Source organism: Pagrus major, chromosome 21 (genome assembly GCF_040436345.1).
Source record: "Pagrus major chromosome 21, Pma_NU_1.0".
NCBI classification, from domain to species: domain Eukaryota; kingdom Metazoa; phylum Chordata; class Actinopteri; order Spariformes; family Sparidae; genus Pagrus; species Pagrus major.
The window spans coordinates 22,298,597-22,314,324 of NC_133235.1; the positions used below are offsets into that span (position 1 = coordinate 22,298,597).

The 15,728-nt window shown below is 43.5% G+C and overlaps 1 protein-coding gene across 2 annotated transcripts; it reads left to right on the plus strand.

Moving 5' to 3' along the window:
- The first annotated feature begins 468 nt into the window (after positions 1-468).
- On the plus strand, positions 469-14,802 carry LOC141016861 (BTB/POZ domain-containing protein KCTD1). Of its 2 annotated transcripts, none has more exons than XM_073491427.1 (5): positions 469-1,150; positions 7,661-7,839; positions 8,726-8,870; positions 11,014-11,319; positions 13,567-14,802. In XM_073491427.1, exons 1-5 carry the CDS (start codon positions 1,142-1,144, stop codon positions 13,726-13,728), a joined length of 801 nt encoding a protein of 266 aa, XP_073347528.1. In that variant the 5' UTR covers positions 469-1,141; the 3' UTR covers positions 13,729-14,802. The 2 variants fall into 2 exon arrangements, with proteins under 2 accessions (XP_073347528.1, XP_073347527.1); XM_073491426.1 differs by lacking the exon at positions 469-1,150 and adding an exon at positions 6,572-6,881.
- Positions 14,803-15,728: the final 926 nt, after the last annotated feature.

Consider the following 15,728-nt stretch of genomic DNA (forward strand, 5'->3'; position numbering starts at 1 on the left):
CTGCTGACAGGAAAGTTGTTCCTCTCGACAGTAGGGGGCGCAAGAGCGGGTATTTCAGCCTCACTCCACTGTGTATGGCGTGAGGAGAAACTGTTGAGAATGTAAAAGACAGAACTGTGCCAATTCTATGTCCAGATGTGCACAAAATAGCACTCCTGACTGAGACGGAATAATTATGCGCGCTCACGTGGAGGGATTTGACAAAAGGAGAGACTTTAAACATGTGATTCCTTTGCTCACTGCAACCCCCAAGTAAATCTAAAAGCCTCAGAAGTGCCTCAATCTCCCTGAAATCATGCATGGTTGAACATTTGAAATGAGCTCGCACATCACCCTCAGGCACTGATTCAGACTTGATTGGGGCAAGGCAAGCTGCAAGTGCTTATTTATACAACTACGTCATTTGGAGGTTGTCCAAAGGGAGGAAAGAGACTGGGGAGATTAGAAAGGAGAAACTACAGAGTCAGAATTTCATTAACCACATTCCATTAATTTAATAAGTTGATTCCAGGCTAATCAACAAGTTGCCTGGTGCACACGCACTGTGCATGGCGTGTGTGTGAAGAAGCAGACTGAGATAGGTTAGATGTTTTGAGAGGTAGTAGGAAGAGAAAAAAAAAAATCAAAGGACTCCACCAACAATCTATATAATTATCATCATCTGCTGCTTTTCCTCCCTGGCAAAGAAACACTCCATCCATTTGTAGCAATGGCCCGGGGGAACGTTACATCAAAACTAATCATAACGATTAAAATCAGCTTCTCTGCGAGAGGGAGGCAATAGGCAAGTTGGAGGCAGGAGGAGTGAGGGTGTTGTAAATGCAGAAAAAAAAGAAGAGATTTCTTTATTTGATTTTATAAAAACATAAACTCAACAAAGACTGAGGCGCTGCCGCTGTGATCTCTTCCTTTGCTCGGAGTTTTTATTCTGCAGATTGGTTTAGACTGGGGCAGAGACATGAGCTAATTGTATCCTGATCTTTGCCTTGAGGGGTTTCGGAGCCCTGGAGCAAGTATTCTCTGTATTTTGTTCTGTCTACCTTAGCCAAGCTATTGCATTTCTCACTGGTGTAGGAAGAGAAGCAGATCGTGGGCCAAATCGGAGGGAAAAGGTGCACAAAAAGATACTTTGTGCCGCTCTATGTTTCAGGTAAGCGGAGATTTATTTGGTTTGCTATTATTTCCGTGGCTGGATGGACTGGGACATTGAGGCGCAGCAGCTTTTACGCATGTGCCAAGCGATTCGAGCGGTACAGTTCTTATATTTAACCACTTCCTGGCTATTGTTCCACAGTTAGAGCACAAATTTAAGCGCGTAGCTGCAATATACGAGGCTCTGGCACATCTGGTGTAAGCGAACTGCGGATTAGACTGCGATCTTGTCGAGCAAACACTCTACTTGTCCACCGTGTGAATTCGCTCCTGGCGCGTTTCAGCTCCGAACAACATCGCCGTGCCCGTGTCGCCGCTGTTGCTCTATAACTTGCTCGTAACTTACTCAAACACGCAAACACTCGTCTCCACGAAGATTTATTTATTGTTTTCTTTACAGTCAGTTTTGTCGCGAAACGGTTCTATTTCCTGGCTGCCCCAGATCCTCTAATGAAAGACGCCATTGTGGAGTAATTTTGCCGCAGGCGTTTTTTCGTATTCTGTTAAGACAGGATGTACCTTTTCACACACGTCAATGGCGAATGTGTGAATCATCCTTTAACACAAGGCTTGGTCGTTTTTAAGAGAATCGTATTCATGTAAAGAAAGGACGAGGATAGGGGCGATTTTTTGTCCTCTGCTCTCGGTGCTCTCTGACCGCGCCGTGCGTAATCAACTCCAAGGTCCGGATGCAATTCCGCAGATATAGTTTACTAAGTAACAATCTGGACTTATTTCGCCTCCAGGACCTTGAACTGTGTAATTGAAATCCTCCTAATGCTCATAAAGTTTGTCTTTAACATCCTGAACAAAAATAAAAAAAGACTGAGTATTTTGTTACTTGGGTATTTCTCACTGCACCGCAGGGAGAAGGAGGAGACTTTAAATACATTTATTACATGTAACATTACAAACACAACCCTCCATGATCAGGTCACCTGGGCTGAAAAGCTTTCAGCAGTTTTTCAGAGGGCGCATGAATAAACAGGAGATTGAGATGTTGGGTTGTCGGGAATGATCACTTGGTGGCGCTGTATTAACAACACCATACGACTTCAGTGTATGTACAGCATCTGTTTCCCAGTCAAATTACACTTAAACAGAATCTTATCTGGTGAAAGATGTTTATTTAAAAGGGGAGTCAGTTAGTCCACATTACATTTGTCAGACTGAGTCATCAGTCCCAACTTACAGCTGCTTCAGTTGCTAAATTTGAACTTCTTGGAGGAGAAATACTGTTACATTTCACGTTTAATTTTACCCCTCCTGTGCTCTGAGAGTGTTTGGTTTGTGCCAGTGAACATGCACCATGGCCTCCGACAGCCTGCAGCCAACAAGCACAGATCACACTTTCTTATCTGTGATGTCATGCTGCTGTGCTGCTACAGTAACTCCACAAAGAGTTATGTTCACGTAGACAAGTAGCCCTATTTTGTCATTAAAAACCGAGGGATTAATTCCGAGTTTCTGCTGTGATACGTAACCGTCTCGGATGTAACATCTGAAGCTTTGTGTTAGGTCAGATTGCCTTTTGGTTATTGTTAACAGAGGGGCTCAAGTTCTAGGAAGTTGTTGATTCTGTGGAATCACAAACACAGATCAGATAACCACGATCCAGAGGTTATAAAATAGTTCATCCAGAAAATCACATTTCTCTTAGCTCAGGAGCAGGCCAGCGAGGTCTCTGTGCTCTGGTAACTTTTTCTCTGCCAGGCAACCTCTTCATCCTTTAACAAAGTATTTTCTTTACACTTTCCGTATTTGTCAGCACAAACTTTGAATGCTTCTGCTGTTACTAAGACGAATGCTCTTTGTGGCCGACATGAGCCAAACCACTGACGTTGTTAAACATATCTGTGCTCATCAGACAAACGCAAACCAAACACTGTTATCGCCACAAATCAGGACTCATCACGAAAGATTTATGACCAAGGACGTCACTTTGTGTAGTCAGTGGGAGGACTTATCATCACAGACAACCTACAAGAGTAGGTACAGTAAACGTGTCAGAAGTTGTGTTTTTATATTAGTTTGAATGATGAAATTCAAGCACTTTTCAAGGATAAATTATTCAAAATTCATGGCTACTATTTCATATAAAGTTCACATATACCAGTCTAACCCAGTACAGTACTCAAGGCTGTTACAGTACTTTACACTTTACAGTACTAAAAGAAAATTAAATTGTCTTTAAAGGGGCACTGTGTAGTTTTGGAGAAGAGATTCAAACTCATCATTTTAATCTTAATCTAACAATATTATTGAGGTAATAATACGAACTCAGAAATATTAATTTTTTCCATAACTGAATAAACAAGCTGTTCTCAGAGGAAAATAAGGTCCCCAGAACACTGTTTGAAGCTAGAAAGGTGACAGGGTCCGCCACATATAAACAAAGTAAAACAGTATAAAACTGTGTTATCCGTTTTAAGGTCGGTTTGTTTATTCAGTTTATTCAGTCATGAAAACAGAGAGAGTTTGTTTATTTAGTTTGTTTAGGCATAAAAACAGAATCAGTCCGTGAAAAGCGTTCTCTTCTGATTTCAAAATGTCTTCCTCAAAACAACACAGTGCACCTTTTTAACGTGGGCAATTTCAGGCAATGTAATGAGGAGATTGTGTGAGGTCAGAGTTGATAATTACGGCAGGGAGACAAATGCATCATGGCGAATGCAAAATTCATTAAACTCATTTGTTAGTTGACATTTCTTTGTGCAAGTTATTCTAACTAATTATGCTTTTTAAAGTGGCGGGGACAAAATTTTGTCATTTCAAAAAGTGGTCCGGAGCGCCCGGGGTGTAAACGAAACCTATCTTTGTGACAATGTCTGAAGTTTTATTAAAATGTTTAAACATTGGCAAACTGCTCTCGATGAGGTGTTGCTTTAGACCTGCGAGAAGTTACCTCATGGCGTCCATTTCTAAAACTCCAATGACCAGACGACCAGCCAACAATATTTACCCCGGCCCTCTCTCTACCTGTTATTTTTCCTCCTTTACAGTCAGCAGTGACTGAAGTTAACCCAAAGTCTGTAGTCGTCTCTGTGTGTGGACATTTGAAACAAATGGCCACGGGCAACAAAGCACAGACAACCCATCCAGATTATGTAAATACCAGTCTGCCTGCCTCGAACTGAATGTTAATGCTCTGATCTGAAATGCTAATTGTGTCTTGTGCGATATGTCGAAACACTGAAGAGCGGCATTGTGGGATGGAAAATTGAAAGCTGGTTTGTTGATCCCAACAGGCCCTTTGATTATAGCAATAGCAGACAGGTGCTTGCTTTCTTAAGTTCCAGGAGTATTTGTGGGTGATACCCTGCGTTGGCTCACTCAAGATGTAAACAGAGTTGCAGTGTTTGTTCATTGAGATGTAAAGGAGATGATGGTTTTGCATAAAAAGGCTTGAAAGGCTTCAGACCAGTGATGGAAAAACAACAGGAGTAACTGGAGCAGCCAAAGTACTCGAGGCTTTGATGCACTGTGCCTGTTTTAGATTTGTTTGTGCATACTGTGGCGCAACAAAATTACACAAGCCGAGCGTGTTCCCTAAACACATACGTTTCGACTTGTTTCACAAAGGCTGGAAACTTTGGGAACACAAACACGGTCACATGGGAGACTTTTGGGAGCACTGTGCCAAGAAATTTTTAAAATGGCAACAGGTAGGAAAAGTGGTGCTGGTGTGCACATCTGGAGCTGCCAGCTGATCAGTCCTCAATCGGATTGGACGGTGTGAGAGGATGTGGTGACCTTCGTGAAACCGTCCTTGAGATAAGAACACCGAAACGCGACGTGGACATCACCCCACATGCACACACGTGTCTTTACTTCCAACAAGTCGGAGTGATTTTGTGATATAAGAGCTCATTCCCATCGCCCGCTACCCTCTTCCACCTCCCACCCACCCAACCACCCGTTCTCTTTCACTCTCTCTTCTCTCTCCCCTGCAATTTTCCATAATGCCTTACAGATTTTACACTCAATCCACCTTTGCGATGACAAGGCTTTGAGGAAATCCAATTCCACCAAGCTGTTTTCAGAACTTACTCTCCACAGGCACACAGTCGCTCTCACACTCACTCACACACACACACACACACACACACACACACCACCATCTCCACAAATTAGTCAGGGAACAAATTACCTGCATTCTGAGTGTGATCCCACGCACTTTGCCGGCTGCCTTACACAGGTCCCCTTTTGAAGAGCAGCCATGTGATTTCTCTCTCTTTTGCCCTGCAGGCCCCTTTGCCTTCTGCGAGGGATTCTGGAGTTGAATTTTAAAACTATGTATGGCTGCTGCCTGTGCTTATCAGCGCGTGCACAAGCGGCATGCAAATCAGACCAGGATCACACACCGCATTGGAGGCCTACACTCAAAGGCAAGCTTAATTGCTAATTGGGTATCTAGGTGTGAAACTCACACTGCCAATGAGAAGCAGGAATGTGGATGTTTTAAGGCCAGTGGTTGAACTAATTAATTTTAATCTGAATGTTATTAAAATTTGTGGATTCCCTGCATTTTCTATGAAGGGGAAAAAACAGCCCAGGAGAGTGCTGTGGCAGTACTTTTAACCGCAATTGGACATGTTGTGGTGTGGTTTTTATACCCCGTGAAGTCATTAGCGTGGTGGTTTTGCAATGCTGATGTGGTCATCGGAGGTGGTGTTTGCATCATGTACCAAACTCTGATATCTGTCAGGAATGTAACCACGGAGAAACTGATGAAAAGGATGTTACAAGTGTTGTTTCGGGCTGCTGTGATGTGGTGCATGAGCTGTCTTTCTTATAGAAATTCAGTACAAATGATGAAAAAGAGTGTTTATGCACTTCAAAATCACACCTGAGCGACCACTGGTTGCTTTTTGTGTGATTGCAAAGATCATCACCAGTCAGGTGCTTGTGAGTGATGTGTGTGTTTGTGGGTGGAGGGTGTTAAAGGGCCATTTTTGTCCAGGTGGCTGAGTGGGTTGGTCACCGTGCTTTTTTTCTTTTCTTTTTTTTTTTTTGGTGGGCTTCTTTTACTCAACTTTTGTGGTGTTGAAGGAGAGGAGTTTGATTCACTGATCTCAAAAACTGCTGCAGATCATCAGGAGGAGGGCGCGCAGAAACACTGCTCCAAAAGGGCAAAGGCCAGCTGTGACAGGTCCAGATGTGTGCGCTGACCCCACTCGCATAACCAGCAGGAGATCTCCCTCTTTTTAAATTGTTTTTGTCCTTCTCAGACGAGACTTGTTTTATTCTGAAAAAATGCGACACACATACCTGCCACTGAAGCAGCGACAGCCCAAAAGAGCCGCAGGCGCTACAATGCTAATGTTGTCGGGGGCTTTGACTTCTCCCAGCCATTGCAAAGAAGCTGCTCCGTGTGACAGCCACGGCGCCGCTCTTCCCCCGGTGTTCTCTCCCCAGCTCTTCACGCCTCTCTCCGCAGAAGAAAACAGCCGGCCGCGTCCCTCCTGTCTGTTCGAGAAGTCGCTACAATAATGGACGAGACGGACATCATGGACTTAACGCACCAGAAAGCCAGAAAGCGACCGCGTCCAATCAGTTCCGTGGACGAGTCCGTGCATGCTTCCCTCAAACGGCTCCCGATGCGAGCGGCGGAGTGCAGGGAGCCCTCACTCATGTACGCAGTCAGAGGAGAGCCGGTCCCCGCAGCGTCTCTCAAGCAAAATGACCACTCGGTGACTTCTTCTCCAACCACAGTGATGCCGGCGCAGGTAAACGCGTAAAGTCGCGTAAAGATTTTTCTGTTCAAAACCAGGGGTCCGACTGCGACTTTTTGCTGTAGGAGCGAAGTGACAGACACTTAGGTTTTTTTTTTTGCTTTTTTTTTTTTTTTTTTTTTACCGCACGCAGTGTGTGAATTGTCTTCCTGCTGTCCTTAAATGTAGTGCGCACTATTGTCGCGTAATTTGAGCACCGCGCACGCACTTTGCACGCGTTCTGCTTGCATTTTAACCAGTTTCCGTCATTTTTCAGAGGATGTTTTTATCTGATTGAGATGTTGACACTGTTTCCCCAGAACCCACCCACCCTCCCCCACCACCAGCCTCTCTCAGGGTCTGAAACTTTTGCGGCTAAAAACTAATTTTCTTCTCAGAGCTCAACGGAAAATTGTCTGCTAATGGTGTTTGTAGGTTAACAGGAGACAATTTCTCCAAATCCTATTACGGTATTCAAATCAAGAGTCATTATTGCTCATTTCCAAGACTCTGAGATTGATGCTCCAAATTAATTTGGTTTTGGAGATTATGGCCCACAGGAGTGGATGCTTGTGGATTGTGGCAACATTCAGGTCAAGGTCAGGCTGCTCTATCTGGCAGAGAAGGAAATCTTTGCTCTCACTTCTGACTGTGGAGTGTGTTATATTACAGAAAAATTAAGATTTACATGTTTTACATCTTGATTATCGTGTCCCCTTCTTCTTTTCTTCTTTGTGTATTTTTCTTCTTGAACGCATCTCTTCGTGTTTATAATATTTTGTCTTGTTTTGCAGGATAATCGCTCCAGTATGTCCAGGCCCATGATCACAAGGTCACCAGTGTCTCCATTGAGTAACCAGGGCATCCCAACACCTGCACAGCTCACCAAGTCCAATGCCCCCGTGCATATTGACGTGGGCGGACACATGTACACCAGCAGTCTGGCCACCTTAACAAAATTCCCAGAATCCCGGTGAGTCTGCTCTACCATGCATCTGTATTTTTAAGAGTCTGATGGAGATTACGTTTGTGTTCTTTTGGCCAGGAGTGACTGTTTGTGAGACTGTGGAAGATTCAATGTCTTATAGAGAGTTCAGATGTGTTTATCAGCGTCAGAATGTCATCCTGTGACATTAAAGAGTCAAATGTCACATCTCCTCAAATCACAAAAATGTCTCATGGATGCACTTGGAGGAGAGAAGCTGAGAATGTATGAAATGTCTACTCTTGTATCAAATAAATCTGGAGTGTTAGTTTTTTTTTGGATTTATCAGGTAGTATCACAAAACAGTTATTTCGAAGCAGTAAACAATTTGCAGGAGCACCAAGTGCCGAATGCAGCACACAGACAAAAGCAACTTGGTTATTCTGACAGATGTCACAGCAGCAGCAAAGGGCCAAAGGGCATGGGGCCATCTGGAGGCTGGGGGGGGCCCGCACTGTCGCTCCGAGCACGGGCCTGAGGGTGACTGGCACCCGGCCTCGGGCAACCAGCTACCAGCTGACCTTTTCAGAGCACCTCTGTTTTTAATCTTTCCCTTTCTTCCCATCATCGCCGATGCGTGCACTGAGCTCGGTAATGCGTGCGTGTCTGTGCGAAGGTGTGAAAAACATTTCAGAGGTTGACAAAATGAGTGAGTCACATCCCTGTTGCCTCACTGTATCACTTTTCCATCCCTCGTTTCTCACTAAACAAGAAAGCAAGAAACAGAGAGATAATCTCAAAAGTACTGAATGTGAACTATTGCATGCATGAATCAAGAAAGATTCCTAATGTTGACATGTTGTCCCCCCTCCCCCGCCTCCCTCCATCCCCCCCTTTCCGCCTCACCCACCACCCCTCCCCTCTCTGTGGGTAGAATTGGTCGTCTCTTTGATGGCACAGAGCCTATAGTCCTGGACAGCCTGAAGCAGCACTACTTCATTGACAGGGATGGACACATGTTCCGCTACATCCTCAACTTCCTCAGGACGTCCAAGCTCCTCATCCCAGACGACTTCAAAGTGAGTGCATGTCCATCCTAGAAACTGTAAAGTCCCATCAGCCAGTCAGCAGTCCTACAACTTAGCGCACACACAATGAATGCTAAGGCCGTGGAAAGCCTTCGGTCACATGGTCCTCCTTGAATCGCTGAAAACGGTTCCCATGCATGGAGACAAAATATGAGGGCAAACAAAGCTCAATCATAATGCATTTACTCATCAGGAGTATGCCTCCAGCTGTTAGTGGCCACAGATTCTTTTGAGATATGTAAGCAGAACAATAAGCTCGCATCAAGACAAATAAATAAATGCTCTGGCTCTGCCATGACCACATTGCATGTGCTAGATTTCTCCAGCGCTCTATGATCATGTGCCAAGTGTCCATCCAGGGTGAGTCTCACTGTATGTGACACATTAGCATTCCTTCTTTTTTTTTTTTTACTCTTATGTGTCATTTAGTCAGTAATTACTTAACTTGCCCTGGGAGAAAACAAATAACCACATTATCTGATGGACTGTCCACAGTGTGACTCAATCAGTGTAAAGTATGTCAGCTAAAATAAGCAAAGACAAAAGACAGGCTCAAGTTCAGGCTAGGGCCACATTCACATTGAGTAGATTTTGCACGGAGCATGAGAAAACTTGATTGTGGTGCGATTTTAGGCCCTGCAGTCCTGCGAGTAAAGGATCTGCTCCTCTACCCCACGCAACCCTGTGTTGCACGTCGCACTACATCTCCTCTACTTGGCTGGGGTTTATTGCTCGTTCATGTAGAACAGAACTTATTTGTTGTTTCTCTGTTGGTTTGGAACGGAAAAACACAACCTTAAACTGATTAGTTTATCCTCTTTTTGGTTATTTTGCTCTCTAGTATAGCAAGATGTACTGTGTAGGCTGCATTTAGGCTACCAGCTTCCTCCAATTCAGTTCAGTCTACCTTAGAAGGTAGGAGGAAGTATCTTTGTACAATATATGTATAGAAAATCTTTTTGTTGGATTGCCTGAGGAAAGATATTATGGGCTATTTTTGTTATAAATAAAATCCTTCAATCCAGAATGCTTATTCTACGTATTAGATTAATGATCCACATGAAGTATGTTGGAAAGTTTTTTGCTAATCATAATCATTCTAGTGTTGACCTCGTGACACAGCATGAGTCACCCACTGTTTTCACTGTTTACCATTTTATACTTTTACAAAGAATGCAACATTTTGACAACCTGGGAACGCTTACAGTTTTTTCTGGGGTAAATATATGCAGATATTCACAGTGTGGATTTTTGCACCACAAACTTCAGAAATGTCACTAGATTTACATGAAACACTGAATTTACATTTAAAGGTGAAATGTACATCATTTACCGCCACTAGATATCGCACTAGAACGGCATCTCGGACCAAAACATGTACCATTCACTCAGTGACGTTGGGAGCAACAGAAAACCCATTAAAAAAAACAAATTGACTTTGAGACGAGGGAACCCATAGTGCATAAATGCTAACCTATTGCCTTGTTTTAGGACTGTATCAATATTCACTGAGAGCAATATTTTAATGTATTGTTTAGCTATGAGAACATTTCTTACCAGGCTGCCATGTTGAAAACGGATGTGGTGAGGACAGGGGGGGAACTCTCATGCAGTAGCATTCACACCTAGCCAGCCTAGCTACCAAAACATAGGGCAGAGAAGCTCATATTACAACAGAGAGACAGAGAATGTGACGTCATTTTCAGTTCTGTATCTTTACATAGAAAATATGTTAAACATTACAAAATTAACAAACATTATCAACGAATGTAAAGAAATAACAGTGACGTCGATGTTAGCATGCTAACCAGCTAACCCCAGGCCTGAAAACCTGAGCAAAGCTCCTGTGCTAGTGGTGTAAACACCAACACTCACCTAGCTAGCTGTGTGGCTAACAAGCTAACTGTATCTGCAGTTAGCAAATATTCTTGTGATATGCTGCCCATGTGTTGGGAGTATGAATTCAAAATAGCCAATTCTTAATTATTGCACCTTTTTAAAAACAGTTGGTATTATTGATGAGACTTGTTACTTAACTGGTAAAAAAAAAAAAAAACCTGCATAAACAGAATTATCATATCAAGCAACACAACATAATTATTTCTATTCACGCTCTTTGTCTCGTCTCCTACAGGACTACAGTCTGCTGTACGAGGAGGCGCGGTACTTCCAGCTGCAGCCCATGCTTGCTGAGCTGGAGCGCTGGCGCCAGGACCAGGAGCTGAGCCGGGTGTCGCGCCCGTGCGAGTGTTTGGTGGTGCGTGTCGCGCCCGACCTGGGCGAGAGGATCACGCTCAGCGGCGACAAGGCCTTGATTGAGGACGTGTTTCCGGAGATCGGTGACGTCATGTGCAACTCCGTCAATGCCGGCTGGAACCATGACTCCACGCACGTCATCCGCTTCCCGCTCAATGGTTACTGCCACCTCAACTCTGTCCAGGTAATGGGAACAGCTTTATTATTATTTCTTTATTTTTTCCATCCACTTGTATGCCCAAAGAAGTGACTGAGGTGATGATCTGTTCATTCAGCTCCTTCACATCTGCTGTTACACTGTATACTTTTAGAATTTTACTCATGTCTGACTGCAAAATCTTTTTTAATCTAATCGAATCACAAGAACAGCCTTGCAGGAAAAATGAGCTCTTTGATGAGTTCATCAAAGAATCAATTTAACAAGCCATCATTACGCAAGTCTACCACTATCTTTACTTTTCTGTGATCCGACCAGAATAATGATTTCGACTTCGGCTGGTGGGATGGTCAGCTTTAATATCACGCATCTCTTTGCAACACTCATAACACGGTCCGCACATCCCACCCAATCGCCTTCGTTCTGAGTTTCATGTGGATGAAAAACCTTTAGAATTAAATCCATAAGTCATTTTGATTGTGGGCATTAGTGCCAACCTGCAGAAAAGGGACAGTAAACGGGTTAATGGTGGATTTCGACCCATTAAGTGAAGGAATGGCTGACACTTTGAGTCATGGCGGAGGGTCACGTGTACGTGCAAACGGAGGGGAGTCTGGCTGACAGCAAGAGGAAGTGGGCCATTCAGGATGCGGTGAAACACTTAAGTAGTGATTAGATGCTTCCCCTGAGTGTCTTAGAGGGGTTGTTGGATCAATGCTGAATTTAAAGTAAGATATAAATCCAAGCAGCTCCTCATATTTTTGTTTATAACATGCAGGAAACAAGCGCGTTAAACACAATTTCACACTGTTTCATATCAAAGAAATAGTTCTGAAGATCCACAAGACTCCAGATGCTTAAGTACACGGATACAGGCGATTCTTTGAGGCTGTGCGTGCTGTTCTGGCTGTTCAACACTTAACTTAAAGAAAAGTTAGGAAGGTAGTCTTGCCGTGTTATTTCTGTCGACCAAAGACATCCTTTACTGTTGTTTTAATTAACACTTTAAAGGTGTTGGGAAAGTTGTGATTTCCTCGGGGGGTAAAACTATGACTTGAAGTCTTTTAGCATCCAGAAATGGATAGAACTAAAGGGCAGGTATAGTCTTGACACTTGCTGTTACATTTACACCGAATACAAAGGATTTAATATCATCCTTTCTTGGGCATAGAAGGGTTCAGGGCAAAACCGTGCTTGTAAGACAAACAAAAAAGCTTCAGTTCATCTTTTATATTCAGCATGTATTTGGCAATATTGTATTTGCCTGATTATATATTGACATTCCACTAATTCATTGATGGTGAACTCCTCAGATATGCATCAATAAATAATGGAGGAGAGGCATATTTGAAAAGATTTCACAATGATTTGGACTGCGTCTCCATCCGAGGAAGTCAAATCTCCATCTCCCTCCCAAAAAACACACAAACAAACCCCCGTCTCTGAAGTGTGTGAGTCGTGGAGAGCGAGCAAGAGAGTGAGCATGCTCCCTGGCAGGTTGTCCCCAGGCAGGGCCCATAATCCTGTTTGGTTATTAAAGCACGCCGGCGGTGGATGCTGTATCTGCGGCTAATGGAGGCAGGGCGGGGGTTTTGAGAGAAGGAAGGAGGAGGGGGGGCAGAGAGAGCTGCCAGCAGTAGGGGGACCTTTGTAGTTTTGGCGGAGGCTTGGGCCTGGGGGCTGGGGGGGGGGGAGAAACGGGGAGAAGAGGGGGTGTTGCTGAGCAGTCCACACTGAGCCAAGTGGCAGAGAGAAAGCCTCGCTGCTCCCTGGGGCCTCTTCGATGGAATGTGATCCTACAGGCCCCCCGGACACGTCTGTAGATGTCTGCAAGGCTGCGAGATCAGGAGCAGCTACACACACACACACGTACATAAACACAAATAGACCAGAAAACAATGAAAATGAGGCAAAATGAGAGGCCCTTGGTTTTTTGAAAGTCTTGTGAAAGTCTCATCCAAATTCCCGTCACAGGCCGTATGTTGCAGCTTACTCCCAAAGCTGTTTCTTATGCTAGACTTACCACTAACTCGGCAGCATAACTAGGAGAGTTCTGGATGATTCTGTGTTTTCAAGCTTTGCAGTAGGAGACAAAAGGTTAGAGGTTAAAGCTAGGTCCAAGCATCAGAGTGCATGGGGACTGGTAGACCTCCACGAATGACTAATCAGGCATGTATGAGAAAGCACTGCCTGTCACCGGAGTGCTAATAAAGGACGCTAATGACGCTCTCCACTGACGTCTTCCTCCTTCCTATCCCATCCCACCTTTCACAGGTTCTAGAGCGTCTCCAACAGCGCGGCTTCGAGATCGCCGGCTCCTGCGGCGGCGGCGTGGACTCATCCCAATTCAGCGAGTACGTCCTGAGGAGGGAACTGAGGAGGACGAGTCAGCGAGGATCCAATTCAAACAGGATAAAGCAGGAGCAGCTGGACTAGAAACCTCCCGAGCAGCAGGAGGTGCTAGACTTTTCTGTGGCAGCCTAAACGCTCGTCGCTGCAGAGCTCTGTGGACTCTGGTTTTTCTTCGTTTCCTTGTTGATGTTTTTGTTTTCTTAAACTTGAGAACCATCTAGAGAATAAAAAAATGAGGTGCAACAGGAGATTTTTTTGCCATAAGAAGATACAAGACATTTGATAAGTTTGAGATTGCAAGGACATTTGTGATTGTCTAGCCCCCCATAAGCCAATTTAAAAAGGATTTATATACGCTGGATCCCCAAACAAAGTTTGTTTTAAAACTTAGAGCCTACATTAGGTTGAATATGATTTCTATAATACCCATATAAATTAAAAAGGCTTTTATTGCTGATGTAGTATGTTGCATAGCTTGTCACCAGTGACTTGATTTTGTTGTCTCACTGGCAAATTGGCTAAGTCTGTTTTTATCCCTTGCTGTAAAAAGGTCACTAATGTGTTGCTTACAGTACAGAATGTCTCAGTTGTCAACAACACTTAGTTTCAACAAAAGCATCTTTTTTCACAATTAACATGATGGTGAATATTGTGATATCAATGAAGTGTTTTTTTTTACTTTAATGGAAGTTACTTTATTGGATTATGCCATAAAATATAGTTGACATTAGTATCATCAAAATTAAACATCAAATACAATTCTATACACCGTAAAGAAAATAATTTAGTAAAGTATTCTGTCACACCATTTGCCTCATCGGGGAGTATGAACCGCTAACCCCCCATGTGCTACTTTAGGAATTATTTAATTGGATCATAACACTCCTCTGAGTCACGACCTGTAAATCTTTTCATTGTATATGTGTTTGTGTTTTTTACATCAAATCTTTTTAAAGCAAATTCGTTGCCGAAGACATGACTGAACAGATTAAAGCTTATTGTACTACCCACTCCAAGATCACTTTTACTTGTAGCACATATTGATATGAAGTTGGATATAAAGTATTTCTAAGATGACTGACCCACCTACGCTCCCTAGATTTGAGAAAAGAGGAATGTAGCAAAAAAAAATGTGAAATAAATCTCAACTAAAGTTGTCATGGTGTCTGTTCGCTGTTTCTACATTGCTGCGGGGACTGGCTTCACATGTCTGCCCAGCGTTGCATTTCAAGCAGCAGTTAGTAATTCCTTAAATTTGAATTTTACTGCATCGACCCTACCTCTGACGATTCAAACATCCTGAATGTATTTAGCTCAAATAAGAAGCTTTTAACATTATGTAGCGTTTTGTAGCTCTCTACAACCAGAGAGGTAAAGCTAACTTTACCAAGGCAATTTTGTACCTTGGAGGATTTATGCTGGTGCATCAGTGACTACATGGGGGCATTCTTTACTTAGTTATATTGAATAGAGCCGACTTCTCCACGCAAGTCCTGTCAGTTGTGCTTCCACATATCCCTGCAGGGCCAAAATCCAAAGTGAAATCCCACATGGAGCCCTGTCGTCTTGTCTTCATCCCTTTTGGCAGAATCTCCACTTTCTTTGGCTATCTACGGTTTATGCTATATGTCTCCCTTTCAGGCCTCTTTGCCCTAGATTCCCGTTTGACTGACTGTTATTCTCATAGGCTAGAGGTGCAACTGTGAGTGGTGCACAGCGATGCTTCGCTCTCAATCATCAAATCAAAAATATCAGTGTCTGTGTTATTCCAGAGAATTCGTGGAGCAGGCACATTAAAGCTCGGGCAGGCAATTATCTTAGAAGCTATTTTTGGTAAATATGTTGAAATTCTCCTTACATCCTGATAGCGATCCAAAAAATTAAATGCTCTAACGACAAAATAAAGTGTTTGTGGCAGTCACAGGCCTCTTGTAAGCCCGTCCAATAGTTTCATTTGGGCTTAATTAAATGATTAGATGGCCAACCTGCCTGTCCATGCACTTATTGCGAATGAGTCTTCCACAAGGCTAGGCAGATGTATTGCTAAAGCTATTAGCAAGCTAGTCCCACAAGAATGGTAGAGA

What these genes read in the sequence shown, in the direction of transcription:
- LOC141016861 (XM_073491426.1), top strand. Translation starts at nt 6,645, where the DNA reads ATGGACGAGACGGACATCATGGACTTAACGCACCAGAAAGCCAGAAAG. An exon ending in CCACAGTGATGCCGGCGCAG is followed by an intron (nt 6,882 to 7,660) that starts GTAAACGCGTAA and finishes CTTGTTTTGCAG; the next exon opens with GATAATCGCTCCAGTATGTC. An exon ending in ACAAAATTCCCAGAATCCCG is followed by an intron (nt 7,840 to 8,725) that starts GTGAGTCTGCTC and finishes CTCTGTGGGTAG; the next exon opens with AATTGGTCGTCTCTTTGATG.